The sequence below is a fragment of the Rattus norvegicus genome, chromosome 4 (assembly GCF_021556685.1).
Source record: "Rattus norvegicus strain SHRSP/BbbUtx chromosome 4, alternate assembly SHRSP_T2T, whole genome shotgun sequence".
Taxonomy (NCBI): Eukaryota; Metazoa; Chordata; class Mammalia; order Rodentia; family Muridae; genus Rattus; species Rattus norvegicus.
Window position 1 is genome coordinate 153654116 of NC_141537.1, and position 27070 is coordinate 153681185.

Consider the following 27070-nt stretch of genomic DNA (forward strand, 5'->3'; position numbering starts at 1 on the left):
TTTGACTGGGATTCTGAATCTGTAAATTGCTTTTGGTAGAATGGACATTTTCACAATATTAATTCTACCAATTCATGAATATGGGAGGGTTTTAATTTTCTGGTATCTTTCTCAGTCTCTTTCTTTAGAGACTTAAACTTTGCATTACAAAGGTCCCTTACCTCCTTGGTTAGGTTTACTTAGTGGTGAATCCTCTCTGAGCTCCTGACAGGTCACACGTGCTCTGGGCCTGCCCAAAAGCTTGGATTCGTGAATGAGAAAACACACACACACACACACACACACACACACACACACACACACACTCTCTTTATATTTTGATATGCCTTGACTAGCTCAAGGGCAAGGCACTTCCAAACCTCCCCACGGCTAGCACACACTCAAATCCAGTATTCTTGAATTAATACTTGCTAAATGTATATTTTTATCTCTGCTACACCAGACCCAATAGGGGGAGTAGTCCCTAGGGCCACTTTCCCAGATTCTTACATGTCAGCAGACACTGAAGTCTGACCTTTCTGCTCCTTCACAACTCAAAGTCTGTCCCACACCTATCTCATGGCAGAATCCCTTCTTCTCTCTGTCTTTCTTGCCTGGGAATCCCAAAAGTCCTGCCTCTTTCACCTGCTCAGCCATTAGCTGTTAGTTCTTTATTGATCAATCAAAAATCAATGGGGGACAGTGACCCTCAGTGTCTGGACACATAGATTCTCAGGCGAATTTGGGAGAAGAATTAAGACAAAGCATTAGAACCAATCCTCAACAAATGTATACCTACTTTATTTCCTTTGAAGCTATTGTGAATTGAAGTGTGCCCATGATGACACACACCCCCTCTCTCTGCATATCTGTTGTTGGTGTATAGTAAGGCTATTGATTTTTGTAAGTTGACTGCCATCCAAAAATTTGCTAAAATTTCTCCAATGTTTCTAATGAAATTTTTGGGATCCCTTCCACATCCTCTGTGCACAGGTAGTAGTGGATTTCCCTTTTCCTATTTGCATGTCTTTAGTTTCCTTATTATGTTGCTGATTTTTTGAGATTGCTTTCCATTTTTTCCACTTAGGATGATGTTGGCTGTGGATTTCTCATACACAGGCTTTATTATGTTGAGGATTTTAGGTTCATGTTCTTCAGGGGCATCAGTCTTAGGTTTTCCTTTGGGCTGTGTCTTTCCCTAGTTTGGGTATTAGAGTTACACTGGCTTCACAGAAGGGATGGGGGGAGGGTGTCCTATTTCTGTTCTTTTGAATAACTAGTTAAATATTAGTTATAGATCGTTCCAGAAATGCAGAATTCTCCTGGGAAACATGTAGGCCTGCAATTAATTTAGTCAGAGCCCTTTCATGGCTGTCAGTGCTGTGGACCTGTTGAGGGTCTTCATCATTTCTCTGTAACTTTGGGGGTTTGGATGAACCTAGAAATTTATCTATTTCTACTAGATGATCCAGCTTAATGGAGCATAAGTTTTTATAGTATTTGCTTATAATACAGTGAATTTCTCTGGAGTCTGGAGTAATGTTTCCTTATTCATTTCTGATGGATAATTGGGTCATCTTTCTCTTTTGGCTAGTTGGGACAAAGTTCTGTTGATTTTGTTTATCATGCTCTTGGAACTGTTTTCTTGTTTCTATCCCATTAATTTCTGCATTAATAAAAATAGGGTCTTGCAATGTGAACCTTCAAAGTAAGGTGCCAGCACCTCAGAGGCATGATTTTGGTAGTGTCAGTGTCTCCTCAATGACAGCAGCTTACACTGGGAAACAGTAATGCAACTCACACCCTTGTCTGTGTGTTTCAACACCCCTTGTTTCTGGACCACAGTACTAAAGAAAGTCATCATTAAAAACTTTTTATTTGAGGAACTCTGCTTTCCACCAGAAAGAAGAATGGTTTTTAAAAAGGCATCTTCCCTGCATCATACAATTAAATGAAATTCTTCCCACAAACCACATACAGAATATTAGCACTTGGAAAAGTTATCTCTGGTATTAGCTGGAATGCCTTTACTTCCAAGTGCCAGACAGTCCTAATAATAAACAAGAAACAGGTATTATTGAAAATAATACAAAGTCCCAGAAACCAACAAAAAGTATTTGTAAAGGGTTAACCAATTCCATGCCATCCTCCCTGGCTCAGCTGTTTGCACTGTCACCACTGCCCATCCAGACCACAAACGATATGCCAGCATTGTGGACAGGTACCTAAAAATGCACACCAAAAGGTCTGCTCCCTTTCACGTCTCTTTTGACTTCTTATCTCTTCATGTTATGACAACTTCTTCATTGAGAACAATTCCAGTACCGCATAGCATTCTCTGACCTAAATGAAACTGCCAGGACGGAGTATCCACGATTAGCTTCGACTAATCTGAATTTATTCCACAAACCGTCTGGGGAGAGGAACAATGAGACAAAACTCAGCTCAGCAAAGGTGACGGGCGTCTCTAAAGCTACTGATCAGTGTGTTCCTAGGAGGTACTGGAAATAGAACAAGGAAGGGAGAGAGACTATACAGGCATCTCTAATTCTAAACACAGGTATGTAATTACTGAGTGACACAGCCCTGCGCTTACATATAATCATGCCTAAATAGACACACAATGAAATACCAAGGATGTGAAGTGAACATTTTATTATACACTGCCACTTTTAGATTTGTAGAGTATTACCACTTACAACTCAAGTTAAGTCATGTAAATACCATTTTTATTAACAGCATTTATATGATTGACATAGAGGTAGCTAAGAAAAACTCAGAAAAATACTGTTTGATTTCCTGATCAAATGGGTAGTTTGGTAATAATGGCCATACTTACTCATGGTCCAGAATAATGAAAAGTCTGTGATAGTGTGTGTGTGTGTGTGTGTGTGTGTGTGTGTGTGTGTGAGAGAGAGAGAGAGAGAGAGAGAGAGAGAGAGAGACAGAGAGAGAGAGAGAAAGAGAGAGAGAGAGAGAGAGAGAGAATGAATGTGTCACTTGAAGCACAAACTGACCAAGGTATCAAAAGACGGGTAGTATTTAGAACTGGAGAGTTCTGAGGTAATTAAGAGGCTCCACAAACCATCTTTTGGCTTCTTTACTATAGAGGCAGTTTGATAATGATGGCCAGAGCCATTTATTTATTTTAGAAAATACAAAGAGGGGTAGTTTATATTTTAAATATACCACATACTTTATATACACACAGCTTCTCTGAGAAAATCAAATGCAGACACATGGTTTATCAGTTTCCACAGTATAAATATTCTAAGGCCAAGCTATCAACATGAGAGTAGGGACGGCATGGGGGGTGGGTGGTGTCTGAAGGAAATATGCAGTAGTACACCGCTCTACAGCACTCTTCGCATGTAGACCAATGGTACACAGCAAAGACAGGGAAATACTGCCAAGTGTGAGGAATGACGACTGCTATTTATTCCCTTTGCTCTCAGTATAATTTAACTGCAACCTCATGTAATATTAGACAATTGATCCACAGAACTCCTAAATTTTAACGATCGTCAATACTTTTTTTTTTTTTTTTTGGTTATTTTTTTTCGGAGCTGGGGACCGAACCCAGGGCCTTGTGCTTCCTAGGTAAGCGCTCTACCACTGAGCTAAATCCCCAGCCCCCGATCGTCAATACTTTAAAGTGGTGTGAGCTGCCTTTATGACAGCACCACTGTGTACAGCTACACGCATGCAAGTGTGCTTACACACACATACATCTAGATCACATTCACAGACATGTCCAGAAACACACAGTCCTATCAATCTATAAAGACGCTGGTGGTATTTAGTATGAAAAGTATACCATACGGTTATTAAACTAAGGGTTCATATTTCTTCCTCACATTCTTTCTGGGTTCCAACACATAAATCAAGGGTTCCCTGGACTTCTGTTACATTAACATACTCGCAAAGGGTCTATAAACACAGGATGTTCTTTACATGTATGGTTAATGCTATAGGCCCTCATTTTTAAGTTTCATACTTTCCTATGAATACAAGTAAAATTAATATTAGTCATTATATTTAAATACAATTCTGAAACACATTTGGAAGACATTACACGATTTAATTTCTAAGGTTTTTTTAACCATATTATTTATATGAATAATTTCCCTTCAATACAATCAAATGAAAGTTCTTAATTTCTTGAAAGCTTTCATGCATTCCAACAAAGTGGTATTTGTTAATACTCTGTGGTGTTCTTTGGCAGGCTCTAAGCTCATATTTAAAATTGTACAACTGACTTGACGGGCATGCAAAAGCTAAACATTCAGGATGCTAAAAGAGCTTTTACCCTCGTGTGGATTCTCTGATGCTTGGTGAGTACTGACCTCTGACTGAAGGTCTTTCCACACACGTTACACTCGTAGGGTTTCTCCCCAGTGTGAGTTCTCTGGTGTTTAGTAAGAGCTGACTTTTCACAGAAGGTTTTCTCACACTCATTGCACTTATAGGGTTTCTCCCCCGTGTGAGTTCTCTGATGTACAATCAGGTTTGACTTCACACAAAATGACTTCCCACACTCATTGCATATAAATGGTTTCTCTCCTGTATGTGTTCTCTGATGGACGGTTAGGGCTGACCGGTGGCAAAAGGATTTCCTACATGCATTGCATTCATAGGGTTTCTCCCCAGTGTGTGTTCTTTGATGTTCAGTAAGGTTTGACTTGACACAGAACGTTTTCCCGCACTGCTTGCACTCATAGGGTTTCTCTCCCGTATGTGTCCGCTGATGGTTGGTAAGGTGTGGCTTCTGGCAGAAGGCTTTTCCACATTCCGTACATGCATAGGGTTTCTCTCCTGTGTGTGTTCTCTGATGTTGGGTAAGGTTCGATTTCTCCCAAAACATTTTACCACATTCACCACATTCAAATGTTTTTTCTCCCACGTGAGCTCTTCGGGACTGAGTGGGATGTGATTTTTTGCTGAAATTTTTCCTATTCTCATGGTATTCATAGGGTTTCCCCCCCATCTGTATTATCTGATGTTTAAAGAGAGCTGGCTTTCCCCAAGTTCTGTTACTCACTTTATACTCCTGGGAGATCTTTCTTGTGTAAGCTTCCTGATGAACAATGAAAGCTGAATGGTCACAGAAGAGTTTCTCATATTCACTTCGCTCATACGGACTGTTTCCTGAGATAGCTCTCTGATGCCCAAACTGTAAATCCACATAGAAGGACTTTCTACAAATACTGCATTCATGAGGCTCCGCATGCAAATGAGTTTTCTGAGATACACTGAGCTTCAAACTGTCAACGAAAGTTCTTCCACATTCAGTGTGCTTACGGAGAGTCTCCCCTAGCTGAGAGTTCTGACTTGTACAAAGAGCCACTCCCTCACGGAAGCCTTGTCCTGCTTCACTATACTCAAAAGGCTGGCCAGAAATTGGCCGAGTGAGATTCCGGCAAAGGTCGAGGACCTCCCTTTCCCCATCATATTCACATGATGCTGTTCCTACAGGAATTTTCTCAGGCCTACTATCAGGGAGTGCTTGCTTATATATATTAAACTCTGTAAGCTTCTTTCTGGAATAGCTCTTTTTGCTAATAATTACCGCTGAAAGATTCTTTACATTCATTTCACACGAGTCACATACTTTAAACAGAAAACTTCTTGCAGAAACAGAGTCAATGTCTGCACTGGACGTTTTTCTTGTGTTACCGCCACTCTCTAGATCTGTGTTCTTGTTGGTGAGCATGAGTGGCCAAAAACGTCCATCTTGATTTTCCCGCTTGCTCTCTAAGAGGTCATCCACTTTCCATTTCCTTTCTATAAATGAGAAAAAGAATTACCACACCTCATCAATCTTAGTACTTGTCCTTTTATTAAGGAAAGGCTTTTTATTAAGGGTAGGGAAGCATACAGCAAGCACACAGAGAAAAAGGCCTTCCACAAGCCAGAGGTGGGACTTGGGAAGCACATGCCCAATGGATGTGAATTTTTACAGAAATTCTTCATAGTTCTTTTGTTTAGATTTTGTTTCCTGATACAAACTGAATCTGGTAGGCTTCCTTTACTATCCCAGTTGGAAGAAAAACCACAAATGTGGATTTACAGTGGAAGCAGCTGCACATAGGGAACTGGTTATAATTTTTAAAATATTATGAACTTCAAAACACAAAAATATGAAAGGAGATTCAATTCATAGGGAATTCATTAACTGATCCAGAAGTCACAATATTCAAAATGCTGAGTGAGCCCAGCAAACATGAAAAACCAGCCAAGTGGCAGCGAAGATCAGTAGGCAAGGGTTTCAGGGGTGAACTGCACTGGGTGGGAACAAGACACAGTGGGAGAGCCTGACACCTCAAACAGAGCACCGCAAGAGGTCCCCGTCAGAAGCCTGGCTTCCACACCGCACATGATGAACTACCTGAGAGTTCTACAAACACCCACTTCTTCAGGTTCAAAAGAACAGCCTGGGATCTGTTTATTTATTTATTTATTTGTATTTATTTTATGTATATTGGGTTGTCAGCATGTAGGTCTGTGTGAGGGTGTCAGATTCCCTGGAACTGGTGTTACAGACAAGTTGTGAGCTGCCATGTGGGTGCTGGGTATTGAACCTGGGTCCTCTGGCAGAGCAGTCAGTGCTCTTAACCACTGAGCCATCTCTCCAGCTCCTGAGGTTCTTTGCTTTACCTTTATCTATAGGAGTTTCCTGAGACGCTGTGGGAAAGCACACTAGAGAAGGTGAAATAAACTCCAAACTAGTAAATGGAGGTTAGCAGATCCAAGGAACAGAAAAATCACAAAGGAGCAGTTGGATAGTTTTGAAGTCACAGAATATCCGAGAAATGTAACAAAGGAAGAAGACATTTGGCAGCATCCAAGCAAGGTTTATTCCCAGCTCATCTTATATTCTGCCTCATATGCACCTTTCCTGTCCTGTTACTCCTAAGTCCTCAGTGTACATATTTTCCTATACTGCGTACTTAAGTCGGTCTTTATTTCTAGGTTTTTCCTTTGCACACTGGTTTTCCGCTTTAACATGTAACTGTATCTGCTATTCAAATGTGGGACCCCTAAACATCATAGTCTATATCTGTTACTGAGTCTTTCGATATACTTCATCATAAAAATCTTGGCTATTCTTAACTATTGGTGCTCAATGCAAGAATGTTAATAATCATATACTTAATTAAAAATTCTACAGCACTCTACTATCTCAGAGACCAACAATTAAAGTGTATCAGAGTAAGTGTTCACCATTATACGTCTAGTCAGTGGAATATACAGAAGTACATGGGGATATGCTAGCTAATGCAAGGCGCTCAAAGGCAACAGAGAGAAGGTGCACAATTCTTAAAGATAAAGGAAAACTAGCCGAAAAAAAAAGTATCTAAAATGATGCCAACTGACTTTGGATTTACAGGTAAAAATAAATCACTCCAAAATGTCAAAACCAAAGCAAAGGCATCTTTGAACAAGAGACAGACGGAGGGGCCACCGAGCCAAGCTGTGGGATGCTGCTCTTGGGTAGTTCTAAAGGTCTGATGTAAAACAGGACTTTCTGAAAGATATTCCAAAGGTGACTGTTGTGGTCTGAATAGGAATGGTCCCCACAGGCTTACGGAATCGAGTGCTACTTGATACAAGGAGTGGCACTACTTGAGAGGGATGAAGAAGATGGCCTGTTTGGAGTAAGTGTGTCACAGGAGGTGGGCGCTAAGGTTTTAGAAGCTCGAGCCACCCAGTAGCTCCTCTCTTCCTGCTGTCTGCTGACCCAGGTGTAGAACTCTCAGCTGCTCTCCAGCAACATGCTGCCCATGTGTCACTATGCGTCTAACCGTGATGGTGACAGACTACACCTCCGAATGTTAGCCAGACCCAGTTAAGTGTTTTCCTTTACAAGAGTGGCTGTGGTCATGGAGTCTCTTCATAAGTAATCGAACACTGACTAAGACAGTAACCTACCTTACCCAATGATACAGATTACTTTCCCTTGCCAGTGAATTCAGTACTGTACCTGGGTGACATTGGAATCCATTTTCTGGTATCCAGGGATCTTCTCCTTGCTCTATCTTGAAGATAACATCTGGCTTAGTAACACAATGCCCTGTTAAGACAAAATAACACAGGCCGGGTGCTCAATAGCTTAGCTCTGTGAAGTCCTCGACATTCTGCAGAGAGGTGAGAATACACCATTGTCAGATCAAAAAGCAATCGGTCCTCTCACACTCTTGAATCTTAAGCCTCAAACTGGAAATTATAAGCATTCCCTCCCAACCGGAAATGTATGTGACTGGCAGCTGACTGAGAAAAACCCCTTACCTACTGAGACAAAGTTGCTATAATTCTCCAGGATCACATCTCTGTAAAGCACCTTCTGGGCGGGGTCCAGCAAATACCACTCTTCCTTGGTGAAATCCACGCATACATCCTTGAATGACACTTGCTCCTGAAATAAAACGTTCTGTTTCTGTATAAAGTTACTAGCACTGGGCAATATAGAGAAGACTCAGCAGAACGAGTTTCCTTAGAGTCACTGAAAAATAATGAAAGGATAACCTCCCCCATTTTGCTACACTGTGTAGAATAAAATAAAATATTTTATACAAATTGAGATTCTGTTAAAGGCCTGGGAGTGTTTCAGTTGCTATGAATACTGCTGAGGCCGGCAAAAACACACTTCCTAGTCTCAAAAGTGCTTATGACCTGGTCAGGACAGTTATATGTGTATTTAATGGACTAAAAGCCCAGCAGTAGACTTTACTTTTCATTAGGAAGTATACTTGAGATGATTAAGTAAACGAGGATACTGATAAACGAGAGACAGGCTTCCACTAGAAAAGCCCATGGCTAACTGAAGTGCCTGCCCTGGTCTTACATCTTCAGAACAGCATGAACCCTTTCTGCTTGAGGGGATTATTTTCTGGAGTCTTGTAAGATGAGTTTTGAAAGCACAGTGGTCTTGTTAAACAGAGCAAATGGTTTCACGGTATGTGAACCAATGATGAACAAGAAATAAAATAAGCAATGTAAGGAGACCCACGGATGACCCGGTTATTGAAATGAGTAGGTATGGTCTTCAAAATAAATTGTACCCAGTAATAGCCAAAATAAATTGTAGTTCAATAAAACAGGAAATTCAGGGAAAAAATAACAAAAGGATGGGAGAATTCAACAGAGGGCGTGATGTGTGACTTACAGGAAAAGATTAAGGGAGCAGACCAAAGGCTGTTCTCCTCTAACGGTTCCTACTTCTTTTTCTGGGTCTCTTTTCCCACTCACACAAATGATTACACATTAGTACACAAAGCACTATTATTTGCACCCCTGTATTCTCTAAGGCTGGTACTTAAGAGATGATGATGTCAAAGATAGGTAACTCTATTTTCATAGTGTATTCACCTCTGAATAGAGAGTACACTGCAAACAATCCCCCTGGCAGGACCAGGAAGAGATCCCACAGGTGATGGAAGGTGATGTTGTTTGCTGTACAGAAGCATTTTAGTTTCATGAGGTCCCATTTGTCAATGGTTGGCTGACAGAGCGCCCTCACAAGCACCCGTTAGTTGAAAAGTATGACCCATTTCCTCTATGAGGTTCTGGGCATGAAGTCTTACGTTGAGGTCCTTCACCTACTTCTTATTTTGGCCTTGTATTAGATGAGAAAGAAGGATGGTGTTTCATTCTTTAACACGTAGCTACTCAGGTAGACCGGTTCTACTTGTGGAAGACACTGCCACTGCCACTGGGAATTTTAGCCTCCTTTTCAAAGTCCACATGGTTGGAAAGTTTATGAGATTTTTCTCTGGGTCATCAATTCTATTCTGTTGATCGGTGTGCCTAGTTTTAACACATCATTATATGGCTCTTTTTACTACAACTCTATATTGTAACTTAAAACTAGGGAGGCTGGGGGCTGGGGATTTAGCTCAGTGGTAGAGCGCTTACCTAGGAAGTGCAAGGCCCTGGGTTCGGTCCCCAGCTCCGAAAAAAAGAACCAAAAAAAAAAAAAATCTAGGGAGGCTGTACTTTTATCTTTTAGCGGGATGTGGGTTTCTTGGGCCTTCTGTTCTTCCCTATGAATTTTGAAATGATTTTTTTTTCAATTTCTGTGACTTACATCGTTAGTAAATTTTTTCAAGGGTTTCTCTATGGAACAGCTCTGGCTGTCCTGGAACTCACTTTGTAGACTAGGCTGGCCTCAACTTATAGAGATCTGCTTACCTCTAGCCAGTGCTGGGATTAAAGGCATGTGTCAGCATGACCAGCACGTTGAGATTTAATGGAGACTGCATTCAATCTGTAGATTGCTTTGATAGGATGGCCAGTTTCCCAATATTAATCCTATCAGTACACGGAGATGGGAGGTTTTTTCCTGCCTTCCTACATCTTTGATACTTTCATATTCAAGCTTTCATTGTACAGGTTTTTCGATTCCTTAGGTAGATATATCCTTTTAAAAGTTTTCTGAGGCTACTGTGAATGGGATCCCTTCCCTGCTTTCTTTCTTCGTGGACTCATCAGCTGCACACAAGAAGGCAACTGATTTTTGTGTGAGTTTGTGTCCTGATACTTTGCTGATTTTATCAGCTTTAAGACATTTCTGGTGGAATCTTTGGGTCTTTTAGGTATAGAATTGTATCATCTGCAAATACTGGTAATTTTGAGTTTGTTTTTTTCCTTTTGTCTCCTCCTGTTTTCTTAATGCTTGAGGTAAACACTACGTTGAACAGAAGTGGATTAAGTGGACGTCTTTGTCTTGATCCTGACATAAGCAGAAATGCTTCTAGCTTTTCTCCATTTAGCGTGATGACGATGCCTGTGGGTGTCCGGTATATAGTCTCTATGTTAGAATATATCACTTGGGGCTGGAGAGATGGCTCAGCAGTTAAGAGCACCTGACTGCTCTTCCAGAGGTCATGAGTTCAATTCCCAGCAACCACATGGTGGCTCACAACCATCTGTAAAGAGATCTGATGCCCTCTTCTGGTGTATCTGAAGACAGCTACAGTGTACTTATATATAATAAATAAATCTTTAAAAAAAAATTTAAAAAAAAAAGAATATATCACTTGTATTCATAGGTATTATTATTATTATCATGAAAGGATGTTGGATTTTGTCAAAGGCCTTTTCTGCATCTAATAGGATGATCACGTGGTTTCTGTACTTGGAATATTAATGTGGTAGATAATATTAATTGGTTTATGCATGTTGAATCATCCTTCTGACATTGAGATGAAGCTGACTTGATCATGGCAGATGATCTTTTTGATATGTTCTTGAATTTGGTTTGCAAGTTCTTTATTGAAAAAAAAATGTTTTGTGTCTATGTTCCTCAGATCGGCCCTATAAATCTTTGTCAGGTCTGTGCCTGGTTTTGGTATCACAGGAATACTGAATCACACAAAGAATTTGGGAAAGGTATGGTAGTGCACAACTTTAATCCCACAACTTGAAGGCAGGGCACGTGGATCGCTGTGAGTTTGCAGTCAACATGGTCTACATAGTGAATTTCAGGGCAGCAAGGATGACAATGAAAACTTGTCTCAAAAAAATTTTAATTGAAAGGGTTCCATCCTTTTTAATTTTTTAATTTTATGAAATAATTTGACACATACTGTGTTAATTCTTCTTTGGCAATCTGTCAGAATTCTGCTCTGAACTTGTCCGGCCATGTTTTCAATTGGGAGATTTTAAATTACTACTTCCACCTCATTGGCTGTTGTTAGTCCATAACCATCTCATCCAGATTTAACTCTGGTAGATCAAACACATTTAGAAATTCATCCATTGCTTTTAGACTTTCAAGTTGCTGGGGTATAAACTTTTAAAGTATGTCCTTAATGAATCTCTCCATTTCCTTAATATCTGTTTCAATGTCTTCCTTTTCACCTGTAATTTTACTAATGGGTTTTCTCTTTGGGAAAGTCGTTTGTTTAATGGCTTGTCAATGATCAAATCTTTTCAAAGAATCAACTCTTTATTCTCTGTTTGTACCTTTGTTTCTATTTTATTAATTCTAGCCCTGTTTTTATTGCCTCTTCCCTTCTACTCCTTTGGGATCCTGTTTATTCAAATTTTCCAAGGTTTGTCAGTGCACCATCAAGTGGTTTAGATCTCTCGAACATTTTGATATAGGTCTGAGGAGCTATAACCTTTCTTCTTAGGATTATCTTCACTGTGCTCCACAGACTTTCCTATGTTGTTTTCATTTTCATTCAATTCTGGGATTTTCTTTTTCCCCCCTTAATTTCTTCCTTGACTATATTACCATCAAATCGTGTGTTCGGGGTTGGGGATTTGGCTCAGTGGTAGAGCGCTTGCCTAGGAAGGCCCTGGGTTCGGTCCCCAGCTCCGAAAAAAAGAATAGAAAAAAAAATAGTGTGTTCAGTCTGTGAGTCTGTGTATTTTCCTTGCCCTCTGTCCTAGTTAGAGATACTATTGCTATGATAAAACATAATGAGCAAGTTGGCTTACACTTCCAAACCACAGTCCACCACTGAGAGAGGTCAAGATAGAAACTCTAGCAGGGCTGAAACCCAGAGGCAGGAGCTGATGCACAGGCCACAGAGGATTGTTGCTTACTGGCTTTCCTATCCATAGTGTGCTCACCCTGACTTCTTATAGATCCCAGGACCACCAGGGATAGCACAACCCACAATAGGCTGAGCCCACCCCATCAATCACTAATTAAGAAAACTGCACACAGCCATAGCTTATAGAGGCATTCTCTCAACTGTGGGCCCCTCCTTTCAGATGACTCTAGATTGTTCCAAGTCGACATAATACTGCACAGTGCCTTCTATTGTTGCTGATGTCTAGCCCATTTCACTGTACTCAGACACAATGCAGATTTTTTCAACTTTCCTATAATTGTTAAATCTTGCGTTATGTTTTAATATGTGGTTGACTTTGGAAAGAATTATACATTCTGCTGAGGGGAAAGTGTACTTAGTGTCTTGGTGGAACTGTTTTACAGATCCCTGATAGACACATTTGATCTAATATTTAACTCTAAGCTTGTTTAGGTTTTGTCCAGCTCATCATCTACTGGTAAGAGTTTTGAAGTCGCCCATTATCTCTGTATTAGGGCTAATCTGTGGTGTTAGAGCCAATAATATTTCTTTTATGAACTTGTGTTGTTGTGCATGTGTTTAAAATTACAGAGTCTTATTAGTGGATTGCTGCTCTGGTGGGTATGAAGCCTCATTACCTCTTCTAATTAGATTTGAAGTCTGTTTTGTTAGCTATTAGAACACCTGTGCTGCCTACTTCTTGGTTCTGTTTACTGGGAACACCGTCATCATCCTTTTACTCAAAGGTAAAATCTATTGTGGATGGTGAGGTGTGTTTCTTGGAGGTAGCAAAAATATCAGTACTGTTTTCTAAACCAAACTGCACGTCTGTGTCTCTTTTTTGGAGAATTGAGACCATTATGAGTCATTCCTGAACAATGTCTATTCATTCACAATGTCTGACATTGTGCTGGAGGATTTTTAGACCTCTTTTCTTCTTTTTGGATTAACTGTTCTCAAGCTGCTCCAGGCGAACTCGAGTGTATTTACCCTTGCCTCCACACCGAAGTATTCTCCCAGCATCCTCTGTAGAGTTGGCTTTAGCGGACACATACCTTTTAATCTGTTATTGTGGGGAGTTACGTTTTCTTCAGTTTTAATTGTTTTTCTGGCAGAGTGTTATTGGCCTTTCAGAACTCTGAACGCACCTTCCTAGCCCCTTCTCACTTTAATTCTTTCTTCTGAATAGTCGAGTGTTGTATTGATGGGCTTGCTTTATACATGACTTTTCTCTCTTGTAGCTTTTAATAGCCTGTCATTATTCTGTGGTTTTAATACGTTACAGGGAGTCTCTTTTCTGGTTGTCTATTTGGAGCTCTATCTTTTGTGTCTAGATGGCATCTTCTTCTCTAGTTTGGAGAAATTTTCTATAATTCTATTGGAAACATTTTATATCCTATCTGTGGTATTATCTTTTTTTAGGCTCTTAGTCTGAATGTTAGGTCTTTTCGTGGTGTCCCAATACTCTCCCACTTTCTGTTCACATTATTTTTAAATTTACCACTGTCCATGACTGAATGATCCGTGCTCTTCACCTGTTGTCTATCCTTGACTCTGCTTCCTACAGGATCCACTCTGCTGGTGAGGCTTTTTGTTTGTGTTTTTATTTGATTTATCGAGTTTGTTATTTCCAGCATTATTTTAGATTGGGTTTTCTTCAGCAATTCTATTTCATAACTCAGACTCACTTCCTTATCAGCCATCTTTTTAGTTTTGTACTCCTGACGTGTGCCCTCGTTGACGTGTCTGAACATAATCATTGTTTGAACAGGCTTATCATTTTATCCCAATGCTCTGCTTGTGCTTGATAGTGTTTATGTTAACTTGGCACAAGTTGGAGTCACTTGAGAAGAAGAAACTTGCTGAGAAAATGCCTCCATGAGATCAGGCCATAGTCAGGCTGACACTGCACATTGTGGGTGGTGCCACCTCTGGGCTGGTGGTGCTGGGTGCTATAAGAAAGCAGGCCGAGCAAGCCATAAGGAGCAGAGTAAGCAGCACCCCTCCATGGCCTCTGCATCAGCCCCTGCCTCCAGGTTCCCACCTTGAGTTCCTGCCCTGGTGTCCTTTGATGATAATGCACAGTGGTGTAGAAGTGTAAGAGAAATAAATTCTTTCCTCATCAAATTGCTTTTGGTCATAGTGTTTTCATCACAGCTATAGAAACCAGTGCCTGCCTTTATGTTGTTTTGGTTTCTGTGCTGGCATCTGTGCATCTGGTGGGTTTGTTGGTTGAATTATTCTCTTGTTTTCATTTTTTAAACTTAAGTCACTTTCTTTCAGCAGTGGTGTTTCCAGTGTTCAGTAGAGAGAAGTCCTAGCAGGGCTTAGATGCCATTCTCCTTTGTAGGACTGGCAGTCAGGGCTGGAAGTTGTAGCTCAAATCTGAGGGTTTGGTATTGCCCTGTGTCAGCTAGGGCCTCTTACATGGATCTGTGGCCTTGGCAGGGAGTTATGAAGCTTTCCATGTCTGTGGTTCTTACCCAGAGTCAACTCTGGTCCCTTCCTGAGTCTGAAGCTTCACTTGAAGCCACTTGGAGAAATGTGGAACCTTGAGTATGCCTCTGGGCAGGGTTAAATCCGCCCTGGTTCCAAAGGTTCCCCTGAAGCCACTAAGAGATATGGAATTAAGCAAGCATCAAGGCAGTGCTGGGCCTGTCCCACTCTTCATCCACAGTTTCCGTTGGAGCTGCTGGACGATGTGGGATTTCCTGACCACTTGTTAAATCTGGAGTGAAATCTGATCACTATCTTGGGTCTGTCCACTAAGCATCAACAGTCCTAATCCTGGTTCAGGACTGGTCCATACCCTACATCTGCTGAGAGAAAATCTTCTCTTATACATCTGACAGAGAATTCGCATCTGGGATATACAAGGAACTGAAAAACTAAACGTCAAAAAAATCACCCAATTAAAAGATGGGTGTGGAACTGAACAAAGCTCACAAAGAGTATGAATGGCTAATCCTTAGCTATAGAGAAATAAATATTCCACTGTACCCCAGTCAGAATGGCAATCAAGAATACAAAAGATCAATGCTAGTGTGGGTTTAGCGAAAGGGGAAGGAACCCTTATACACTGTGGGCAGAGTGCAAACTAAGCTAGCCACTTTGAATGTGCCTAGTGATTCAAGAGGGGAAAAGCCTAAATGCAGAACTCCACTGACCCAGTTATATCATTTGTGAGCACACACCAAAGGGATCCCAAATCCTACTGTAGAGGTATTTACACATTCTGGTCCACTGTTGTTCTATTCACACTAGGGAGCAGGTAGAATCCATTTAAATGACAACCAGCTGATGAGCAGACAGTGAAAAGGTGGCAATACACACAATGGACTTTTATTCAGCTGTAAGTAAAAATAAAATCATGGCATTTATAGAAAAATTGGTGAAACTGAAAATTTTTACACCATGTGAGATAATCCATCCACAATGTCAAAACCCAAATGCTCTCTCTCCTGTGTGAATCATAGCTTTAAATTCTTGTATTATGCATTCTTAACTTGGTATGTTTATAGACTTGGAAGGAAGGAAGGGGCCTTGGCGAAAAAGGAGGCTATTCAGAAGGGTAGGGATGGCAGGACGCACGTGAGAAAGAAGAAATACTGGGCATGGGAGGTTTAAACAGGAACAGGGCACTGGAGGGAAGATGAGGAGATGGAGGAGCACTGACCAAAACTAAAGACGTTTGGAAAAGCCACACTGAAACACTACTTCATAAGTGAATTTATATCGTTGTCTTTTATGCACTATTAGAATGGGGTGGCGCAGGTTCTATGCCTCTTGAGTGGAGCTTGGAGGACATTCTGAGGATTCTTTCCACCTTTGCCTGGTTCTGGAGATCAAATTTAGGTCATCCAACTGGCAAACTGGCACTGTTAGACAGCAATCCGTGTTACTCATGAGTCACCTGCCAGCCCCATTATAAACCAATCTCAACAGCGCAATAATTTTTAAAGTGTCTGAACCGTGCATGGGAGAGCAATGTCCCAAAGCCATGGGGTTGAACATGGAAATCCCAATGCCAAGTGTTAGATGCAACTTCCTAAGAGTTGTTGCCCAGTAAAGCCCCAGCAGTTCCCCCAAGCTGTACAGATGAAGCCATTGCCCTTGGTTGTCCCACAGAACTAGATGGTAAGTCCTGATTACATCATGCCCCCTTGCTTTCAGAACACAGAATCCACACTGCAGTGACAAACTCCCTCCCTTCTGGCTAGCTTTTACAGTCCTAGAACTTGCTATGCAGGTAAGTAGGGGAGAAAAGTCAGCAATCATCTTTCCCAGCTTTGGACATTGCATACTACAATACTAACTAGCACGGTAAAGTCTGGAGGGGATGGGTGGGTGGGGTACCAGCCTCAGGGGAGAGAGTTGGACAAAGGCCAAAAGACTGATGATCCCTTGTAACTAACCTTACTGGGGGCTGGAAGCCGATGGCGTCTGGAAACTTAACACTTTCTTGCTTATTCTATGGTGTTTGGCGATTAACACATGCTGTTAGGCAACAGATTTACTGCTAGAGCTCCTCAAGCCAGTCAGGAGCCCCAGCCGGCCAGGCAGAAGGCTCAGAGCTCCTTAACTCTTTGTGAACTAGGGAGGAAAGAAGTCACTCACACAGACAAGACACACCTAGGACAAAGCAGGTGGCTACAAAGCCTTTTCATTGCTTAGTTCTCTGTGTAAGAATCACCTCATAAATAAAATGTTACAAAGAAAGGAAAAAATCAAAATCCTCTGTGCAGGCAAATACACACACACACACACACACGCGCGCGCGCTTATACACACATTCTCATCAGACCTGAACACCCATTTCATCTACTGCACAAGTGTTAGGAATACCTACACACAGACAAGACATATACATATATACATTTGGTGGATGGGGCTGAGGCCCAAATGCCATGCATATACATTTGGATGAATGAATGGAACAGAGCCACCAAGCCACAGCTTTATTTCTATTCTCTGGCCTTTTCATAGACAAAAGTTTGTAGAAAATTACCTCATAGATGTTACACAAAAGGGGAGTTATAGGAGGATGTTGATATGAAATTCAAAGCAATGCTTCATTCTGTAAGCTCATTATGAGTTCAAAGCAACAGTTTCACATGACCTCATTTTATCAGTGCACACCTGTGGCTTCATCCTTGACCTGACCTAGAATGAATGGTTTTCCTTGATCACAAGTCTGTCCAAGCCTATTCACTTATCTTCTCAGTGTAATTGTGAAGGCTCATTGTATTCCTCATCATGCAGCCTTTACTTACTATTTTATGAGGAATGGGCACATTCTATTCTTGATTTTAACTTTATTCTATCTTTCTCACAAAACAACTAAAACCATTTCTTAAAACTCTCTTCCTAAAATTATTTTAATCGAATCAGGATATCTATAAGATTGAATCAGGAATTCTATAAAATCATTAATTCATCTAAACAGTATTAATTCATGAAAGTTCATCTTTATGTTAATTTGCAGAAAATTTTCTCAATAGGGTAGGCTAATGCCCAGGAATCCCTAGGCTATGCAATAGTGACAGGAAAGGCATATTAGCTACAAGAAGCAATCCTGAGATGAAGTCACTTGGGACCTTGCCTCTCAAGAGTTCAAAAAGGTAGGTCAGCTCCAGGAAAGTCACCTGCTAGCCTTAGCTTCTCCTAGATGTCTCCTGGCACTGCCTACTGGTGCGATACTGGCACAATGTTAGAGGATGCCAAGCCCACGGCAGGCAGTTGATCAGCACTGGGGATCTGGCCAAAGCTCCATGACCAGGAAAGTCATGCACACCAGGAGAAAACCCACTATCTTTATTTTGGTAAAAGAACATGTTGTCAAATATATCAACTTAAACATTTGTTTTTTAAAAAATATTTACATTTGTACCCATAGGCCAGTGTGGTCCTCAATCTTGGTCAAGCTTCTCTTGCAGCTTCTCTTAGCAGTCAACAGCAGTTAGTGCATAGAGCTTCCAAGGGGCTAAGAACAAGTGACTGTTGAGTACCCTGCCTGAAACAGGCCATCTATCACTTCCTCTAAGGCAGTGGCTCTCCACCTTCCTCATGCTGCGACCCTTTACTACAGTTCCTCACGCTGTGGTGAGCCCCAGCCATCAAATTATCTCGATGGTATTTCATAAATATAATTTTACTATTGTTATGAATAGTAATGTAAATAGCTATGTGGGGTATGTGACAAATGACCTCCAAAGGGGGTCATGACCCACAGGCTGAGGACCCCTGCTCTAAGGCTCAACGAACACTACAAAGCGTAATCAGGAAGAAGGAAGGAGCTGGAAGGTGGGAAGGAGCGCTGTACAATGCTCTTTTAAAGGCATGCCACAGTCACAGCACTCACGAAGTCACAGCAGCTGTGGTTGCCTGCTGAGGTCTGCACAGACTGAACTCACGAATGTACATTCACAGGCAATGGAGAGGCTTGGCAGGGAGCTGTTGGCAGGTGAGGGCTGCATGGAGAGGGGAAGTCATCATCTGCTGTGATACGCCTACTTATCCATACTTCAGATAGCTCTACACCCATTCCAAAATGTTACCCCTGGTCAAACCCAGTAAGATCACAACACAAAAATGTAACAAAATCAAAGACATAAAAGTAAACAGGGACTTGGTAGGAGGAGGAAGGGATGCTGGGATAAGGACAAGAGAACACAGGGGTATGAGTGTCTATTAAGTTATTTAAGATATTCCTCAGTTTTTAATGCACATCTATGGAAAACAAGAACATTCCAAACTCAAAATCAGTAGATGGAGCAAAACGATGAGGGCAGAAATGAAGGAACAATGGAAATTAAATTAAGACTACAAACAAAATCAGTGAACCAAGATGAGCATGGGTGATGACTCTTGAGACAAGCCAACCAAAGAGGGTAGCCCAAAGGATTAAAATTAGAGATGAAAAGGGACAACAGTCAGGAATGAAATGCAGATGATCGTTGCAGCATAATCTGAAAATCTATGTTCCAATGAACTGGATTGTGTACAAGAAATGAGAACATTTCCAGAGACTTTGAGTCAATAAAAATTAAGCAAAGAGGACATGCCCAACTTAAGTGGACACAATAGGCAGTGAGATTGAAGCAGTAATAGTCTCCTGTGAAGAAAAACTCAGACTTCTACCAGACCATAAAGGAAAACTAACACCAGTGGTCCTCAAACCGTCCCATACATAGAAAGAGAAGAAGAAACGCCAAACTCACGAAGCTAATATTACTATAATAATAAAAACAGGTAAAGACACACAGAAAAGAAAATGATAGGCTAATCTATCCCATTGGGCCCATTGATTATGAGACCTCAGAGCCTGACTCCCCAACACACCCCCTTCAGTAAGGTCGCACCAAATGCTACTTCTTAGGTAAGCATTCAAACACGTGAGTTTTGAGGGCCATACTTATTCATTCTACCACAGGGACTCAGGAAGTGAGAGAGCTACACAAGAGAACCTTGACTCAAGAGAAATGTAAGACAGCAGAAGACGGGAAGACCTCCCATGCCTCTGGATAAACAGTCACCATAACAAAAGTGATGATACTACCAAAACTAATCTGCATTCCTTGCAGAAACAGAAAAATAAAAACAAAACCTAAATTCATATGGAAGCTCCAAGGAGCCATAGTGGTCAAAGAAATCGTGAGCAAAGGGACAACACTGGGGCGTAACAATTTCTGATGTCAAGTCCTCTCCAGAGCCATAGTAACAAAAATCCCCCGGTACTGAGGTAATGGGACAAACAGCAGACCAAGAATTAAAAAAAAAAATTGCTTTCATAGAATGAGAGGAAGATAAAACCACATGGCAAAAGTTGTAAAAACTTTGTTTACAATGATGCCAAAACATACCCTTAGAAAAAGCCAACCTCTTTAATAAACACTGCTTGGAAAACTGAAAGTTCACAGGTAGAAGAACGTCATTCGCTACATCTTATTCTATGAAAATCAATTCAAAACAGACCAAAGATCCTAATACCAAGAACTAAAACATAGCATTTCGCATAATTCAAAAAGTTCATCTACAGCAAAGTAAAAAATCAAGTAAAGAGATGGCGTACAGAATGAGAAAAACTCTTTATTAGATGTGCACATGACAAAGGATTTAAGCACAGGAAATAAAAGAACTCAAAACCAAGCAACCCAATCAATAAACACATGAAAATAAATTAATTTTAAATATACAACTAAAAAGAGAACTAATAATGTCCCGGCTATACCACTTCTGAGTATGTACACAAGTTGCTGAACATGGGGAGGTTGGAGCTGGTGCCTATGTAGAACCTTCATCCCTATGTTCTAGTAGTGTCTTTAGTACGGGAAGGTTACCCTGCACGCTACAAAAAGAGAAATGTAAAAACCAAGTCAGCCACCAGCCCTTTGACTACAATCTGTCCTGCCTTCAAAAGATGCTAGGGCGATGGTGGCACGGATCTTCTGGGAGTAACCAAGCAATGTCTGATCTGACTTACGGTCCACTCCATGAGATGAAACCCATACCAAACAATGTTTGGGTGACCGAGGACCAGAGACTAGATAGCCCAGAGACCGAGGGGAAAACCAAACACTACTGTTATAAGAAAATAAAGTAGTGATAAAATGACTCCTAATGATATTGTATGAAAATTCACAAGAACATGGGCACAAAAAACATTGTTGTCTCAAAAACACTGAAACAGCAGAACAGAAGAGTTTACTACTCCAAAATCAAGGCGGTGCCCGGCTAAACCAATGGTTCTCAACCTGTGGGTCGAGACCCCTCAGGGGTCACATATCAGTCTGTATGTCATGTATTTACATAACAATTCCTAACAGTAGCACAGTTACGGTTACAAAGTAGTAATGAAATAATTTTCTGGTTGGGGGGTCATCAGAACATGAGGAACTACATTAAAGGGTTACAACATTAGGAAGGTTGAGAACCACTGTTCTACACAGCAAAAGAGGAAGGCCAGGAACCTAAGAGAAAAATGGTCAAAAGATAGTAACAGACAGTTCACATTTTATGTGACCTTGACACAGGCTAGAATCATCTGACAGGGGGAAACCCCAACTGAGAAAATGCCTCCATATGATGGTGCTGTAAGGAAGCCTACAAGGCAGCCATTGTGGTTGGTGCCACCCCTGAGCTGGTGGTCCTGGGTTCTCTAAGAAAGCAGGCTGAGCAAGCCATGTGGAGCAAGTCAGTAAGCAGCACCCTTCCATGGCCTCTGCATCAGCTCCTGCCTCCAGGTTCCTGTCCTGCTTGGGTTCCTGTCCTGACTTCCTCCAGTGATGGACTATGGTACTAAAGTGTAAGCCAAATAAACCTTTCCTTCTTTGACTTGCTTTGGTCATGGTGTTTTATCACAGCAATGGTAACCCTAACCATTACCTAAGATAACTTAAGGTAACCTAAGATAACACCATTAGACACATGAAAAGATAAGGAACTTTACTCAGAGTACAGAAAACTGTACTGAAATACCACCTTTGCTCACAGTTCCCCAATCCAAACACTTCCCAACATAGTCTACCAGAAAAATCTGTGGGAAAACAAGCATTCTCATGTGCGGCCAATGAGATTATAAATGGTCACTCCAAGACAGGCAGGACCACAAAGCTATCACTCCTGGGGATTTGTGAGCATAGTTACATGAATAATATGCTAAACACTAATGCACACACAGGAAGCTATGAAAGAACAGCAGCACTTGTGTTATTGGTTTCTCTGAGGCAGGGTCTCTCAGTGTAGCCTTGGCTGTCCTGGGACTTGCTCTGTAGACCAGACTGGCTTTGAACTCAGAGAAATTCACCTGTCTCTGCCTCCTGGGTGCTGGGATTAAAGGCGTGTGCTATTACCAACAGCTAGAACAGCAGTAGTTTAACTTGGATGTCAAGACAGTTAGATATTCAACCGTCATGTGATTGTGTGTGTGTGTGTGTGTGTGTGTGTGTGTGTGTGTGTGTGACAGAGAGAGAGAGAGAGAGAGAGAGAGAGAGAGAGAGAGAGAGAGAGAGAGAGAGAACACATAGCAGCAGTAATCTATGCATTGTCAGAGAAACCTCTGGCACACCCTGTGAACTGAAGTAAGAAATACGGAAAATACAGTGGATAAACTTGCCCTCCAAAGGTCCCCAGAACGGCAGAACTGGATGTGCTGTGAACATATTAGAAATTCCGAATTCTGAGGACACAGCTCAGTAGTGAAACATCTGACTGCAGAAATTCAGAATCTGACTGACTTGTGGTCCACGGCTGTTTGTGCTTATAAAAGGATAAGGAGAGGAGGGATTGTGTTCTATGGAGGTGTGGTGAGGTATGAGGAAAAGGGAGTGCCTCTGCATGCCCGCGCTGAGGCATCCCTTCCCTCTGAGGGACCAGCCATACGACAGTATAGTGTAGAACAGTTTATTCAGGGCATGGGGAGGGGATTTAAGAGGGTAGGAGGGGAGGGAGGAGGGAGGAGGGAGAAGGGAGAAGAGAGAAGGGAGAAGAGGAGTAGAGGCAGGCTATGAGCACATGGAGAGAAGCGGGGAGGGGAATGGGGAGAGAAGGGACAAAGGGGAAGAGGGTAAGAGCAAGAGAGCAAGAGAGAACAAGAGGGAGCAAGAAGCAAGAGAGAGAGGAGGGGGCAAGCAGCCCCTTTTACAGTGTCAGGCATACCTGGCTGTTGCCAGGTAACTGTGGGGGTGGAGCTTAGACAGAATGCCAACAACATTCCAGCATTAGGACAGCAGAGGCAGGTCATGAGTTAATGGCCAGCCTGGGCTACACAGCAAGGCTTTGCCTTAAAATCTCAGGAACTGGGGTGTACCTTGGTACCAGAGCACTTGTTGAATGTATTCAAGGCCTCGGATTTAATCTCTGAGGGAAAGAGGAAAAAGAGGAAAGGGAGGGGGTAGAGAAGGGAGGAAGAGAAGAAGGAATAGCAAAGAAAAGGAAGGAGGAAAACAGGGAAATTCAGGGCTTGGTGTACATCTCCTATCTCAGAACCCACATTAAAGGGATGTTACAGACTCATAGGTGCATCTTGAGAAGCCCCAAGATCAGGTTTATAAATATAAAGGGATACATAAGAAAAGCCATGCATATTTTAATTGAATAAATAATTATTTTTATTTAAGTAGCTTACAAAACTGAGTAACTATGGTAGAATGGCCATACATTTATATCTGGAATTGTTCCAAATTCTGCCAACTAACATAATTACTTATAGAATATTTTTCACGCTCAGTGGAAGTGTCTGGAGAGGATTAATGTCACCACACCTATGGGACACAGAATGGGTGAAGGAGAAAGGAGACCATACTTTTGTATCTTTTGCATTAGCTTTTTCCCCTGGTTCGGATTTTTAAAAATTTTTAGAACACACTATTCTAAATGTTAGTATATTAGTAATTCCAAACCATTAAGAAAAAAAGAAAACACATGAGACCTGTCAATAAAACAAAGAATGGAAGACAGTCAAGGGTGAAAGAAATGTCTGGAGCAAAAAGAAAAGTTGCCTTCACAAGGGTTAATGAGAAATCAGTTGTGTGTGTGTGTGTGTGTGTGTGTGTGTGTGTGTGTGTGTGTGTGTGTATACATGTGTGTTCAGGCTTCTGCATGTGTACACATGTGTGTTCAAGCTTGTGCATGTGTGTGTGCACATGTGTATGTATACTTTTTGTTTTGGTATGTTTTATTTTCAATGACTTTTGTTGATGTTTCTTTTGATTTTTTGGCGGAGGAGAAAGAACATGACATTGGGTGAGGAGAATCTGAAAGGAGTTGAGGGAGGAAGGAATATGATAAAGATACATTGTATGAAAAACAATTTATTTAAAAATTTAAAAAAAGGGGTTGGGGATTTAGCTCAGTGGTAGAGCGCTTGCCTAGCAAGCGCAAGGCCCTGGGTTTGGTCCCCAGCTCCGAAAAAAAGAGAAAAAAAAAATTTTAAAAAGTCTTTTAAAACAGTCCATTGCCAAAACTACCAAATGCTGCTGACGGTCAAAAAAGGCAATGACAAGAACATGCTCTGGCTGGCCTGGAAGGTGACTCAGTGGCCTTTTCTAGAACTGATTTGAGTGAATGGTGGTGGGGGAGTATGGCCTTATTTTTCAGGTTGAATGTAAATGAGAAATGCATAAACGTAAGCTGCCCACACACAAGTTTATCTAGACAAAAATGAGCTGGCTAAACATTTAAGAGAGCTCCTTTGAGAATACATCTGGCTGCAGATTCTGACACCTCCTTTCGAGTCACTCCTGGACAAGGCGGGAGAGCCAGAGACTCCAGCCTCGGTATCGGGATTGACCCCTGACATGCACCAGTTTGTTTTCAACAAGAACTGATATAGACGATAGATCACATTCACCTCAGTGTGACTACCAGAAAACAGAAATTCCTGCCAGCTAATACTCCTGTAACTTTTAAGAGCCACCACCTAATTCTGTCAACTGGCCTACTTGAAATTTTTACTGTGGCTGTAAACTTTTGCCTGATTTGCTTTTTCATTGAAAAAAAAAACAAAACAATAAACAAAATGGGAGTAAATAAGCCAAAAAACTCACCTGGGATTTGTTCATTTTCTGCTCTGAGTGGAGGAGGGAAAGCTGAGGGAGAAGGAAGAATGATGTCAGGAGAGACTTGGCCTGCCCTGCCTGCAGCTCCAAGCAAGGAGTTAGTTCTTCAGGTGTGCCGCTGACATAAGCTGAGTTTTGACACTTTGCACTGAACGAACGCAAACACTTGTTTCTGATTAGCACCCAACTTACAGAATTAAAAAGACGAGGCAATCTTTTTCATTCAACAAATAATAATTAATCTAAAGGAGGAAAGGCTATGAACTTGTCCCGCCTGATAATCCAGGAGGACGAGGGGGTGCGGAGTGGGAATCAAGTGGTACAGTTAATCTAACACCATTCCCTTGAAGTCAGATAAGTCAAGAAAACTTGAGAAAACGAATGGGAATTTTAAAGGCAAGATAAACATTTCAAAATGTACTTGCTTACATTCCAAGTTGCTTGCTTACAATTCTCAAAACTATCGTCTGATAAAAAAAACTTTCACCTCAAAGAGAGAAAATGTACCACCATTTGCAGGTCTTGGCTATGTCACTAAAAACCTGCCAAATGTTAAGAATCTCAGGACCCACCTACACTACTGTCCGATGGGCACATATGACCAGAAAGGCATGGATGGCCCTTAGCATCTCCCTACATGACACCTTTAGATGAATCAGTCTAAGGGACACGCCCCTCCACAGTCAACTAGTTAGGAGTGACGCAAAAGATGTGTAGGAAGAGGCGGTGATAGCAATTCCGGACCTGAAGCTGGTGAGCCTTTCACCCCCAATCATTTTCCAAGAAATGGCATTCCATGTGCAGCCTGGTTGCACCCATCTCTCAACTCCAGCTCACCTCTCTCCTTAAACTTGTCCCAGACTTTCGGCGAGCACACAGTCTTCCATAGTTTCAGGATACTGTGTCATTACGCAAAAGCCATGACCGAGTACCAAATTCAGAACTGGGATCTCGCGTATGTGAGTGGCTGGAGGCTTGGTGGCTCCAAACACAGAACCTTAGGGACCAATCCAAAGGCCCCCAGCGAGGGTGAGCTCCCCTGCGACCCTCACAGGGTATTCCCTGCGCAAGAAGTACTAGTTGCAGCTTTAAAAAAGAAAAAGAAAGAAAACTGCAGCAAGTATTCGTAATAGTCACACTCTGCACGCACAAAAGGAAACCGAGTCTTGCGTGGGTTATTCTGTCCCAGTAATTCATTCACTCGGGACCTGGCTTGCCCGCTCGCCCCCCACATCCCAGCATCTGGTCCCAGCAGCCAAAGAACGCATGCGTCACCGCGTCATACTCGCGCTACGCGTGCGTCAACTCCTCACGGTCCCGCCCTACAACCCAGCATCTTCCCGCCTAGTGCGCAAAATGCGCACGCGCCGCACAATCTAGCGGCCCTAAATTAGCTTTGCAGAGGTGCGGGACTACCCGAACCCCGCAAACCCGAGCCCCGACGTCCTAACGCACCCCAGCACATCCCCCAGACAGGCCCCCCCGCTGGTCCCTGGTTACTGCCAACAGCGACCTGGATGGCCCCGAGCTCCGAGAACCCTCCGCCCTTGATGCCATCTAGGGCTCACCCGCCACTCCCTCAATGCGCGGAGCCAAAGGCTAGGAATTGCTTCCCAGGTGGGACGCGAGGAGGCCAGGGATGGACCAGGAGCAGGACTGCAGCGTGCGCATGCGCAGAGGAAGGGGCGGTGCGCCCAACTGTGCTCAGAGTGGGGTCTCCATATTCCGCATTGGAAGGAGTGTTCCCTGGAAAACTGAGGCAGCTCTTGTATCATTCTGTATTGTTAAACGATGCTGTTGAAAGCGTCTGGAAACCAGGGTTCCGTTACGTAAGAAGTAAAGGCGTTTGCAGTGTAAACACGACCTTGTCAGACTCATTTCTCAGGATGAGACTTTTCTGGTACACCATGACAGTTTCTGTATCTTTATTACTTCTATCTAGACCCAACCTTCTGTCGGTACCCTGGAGGCTGGGAATCAAACCAGTAT

At 42.0% G+C, this 27070-nt stretch overlaps 1 protein-coding gene across 3 annotated transcripts; it reads right to left on the minus strand.

Moving 5' to 3' along the window:
• Positions 1-1836: 1836 nt before the first annotated feature.
• On the minus strand, positions 1837-26338 carry Zfp248 (zinc finger protein 248). Of its 3 annotated transcripts, none has more exons than XM_087658884.1 (6): positions 25919-26338; positions 25070-25111; positions 8269-8395; positions 7964-8053; positions 4326-5763; positions 1837-2392 (listed from the first exon to the last, which is right to left on the minus strand). In XM_087658884.1, the coding sequence occupies exons 2-6, from the start codon at positions 25082-25084 to the stop codon at positions 2377-2379; spliced, it is 1686 nt and encodes a 561-aa protein (XP_087515010.1). In that variant the 5' UTR covers positions 25085-25111; positions 25919-26338; the 3' UTR covers positions 1837-2376.
• Positions 26339-27070: the final 732 nt, after the last annotated feature.

What these genes read in the sequence shown, in the direction of transcription:
- Zfp248 (XM_087658884.1), bottom strand. An exon ending in TAGCAACTTTGTCTCAGTAG is followed by an intron (nt 8,054 to 8,268) that starts GTAAGGGGTTTT and finishes TTGTCTTAACAG; the next exon opens with GGCATTGTGTTACTAAGCCA. An exon ending in TGGATTCCAATGTCACCCAG is followed by an intron (nt 5,764 to 7,963) that starts GTACAGTACTGA and finishes TCTCATTTATAG; the next exon opens with AAAGGAAATGGAAAGTGGAT.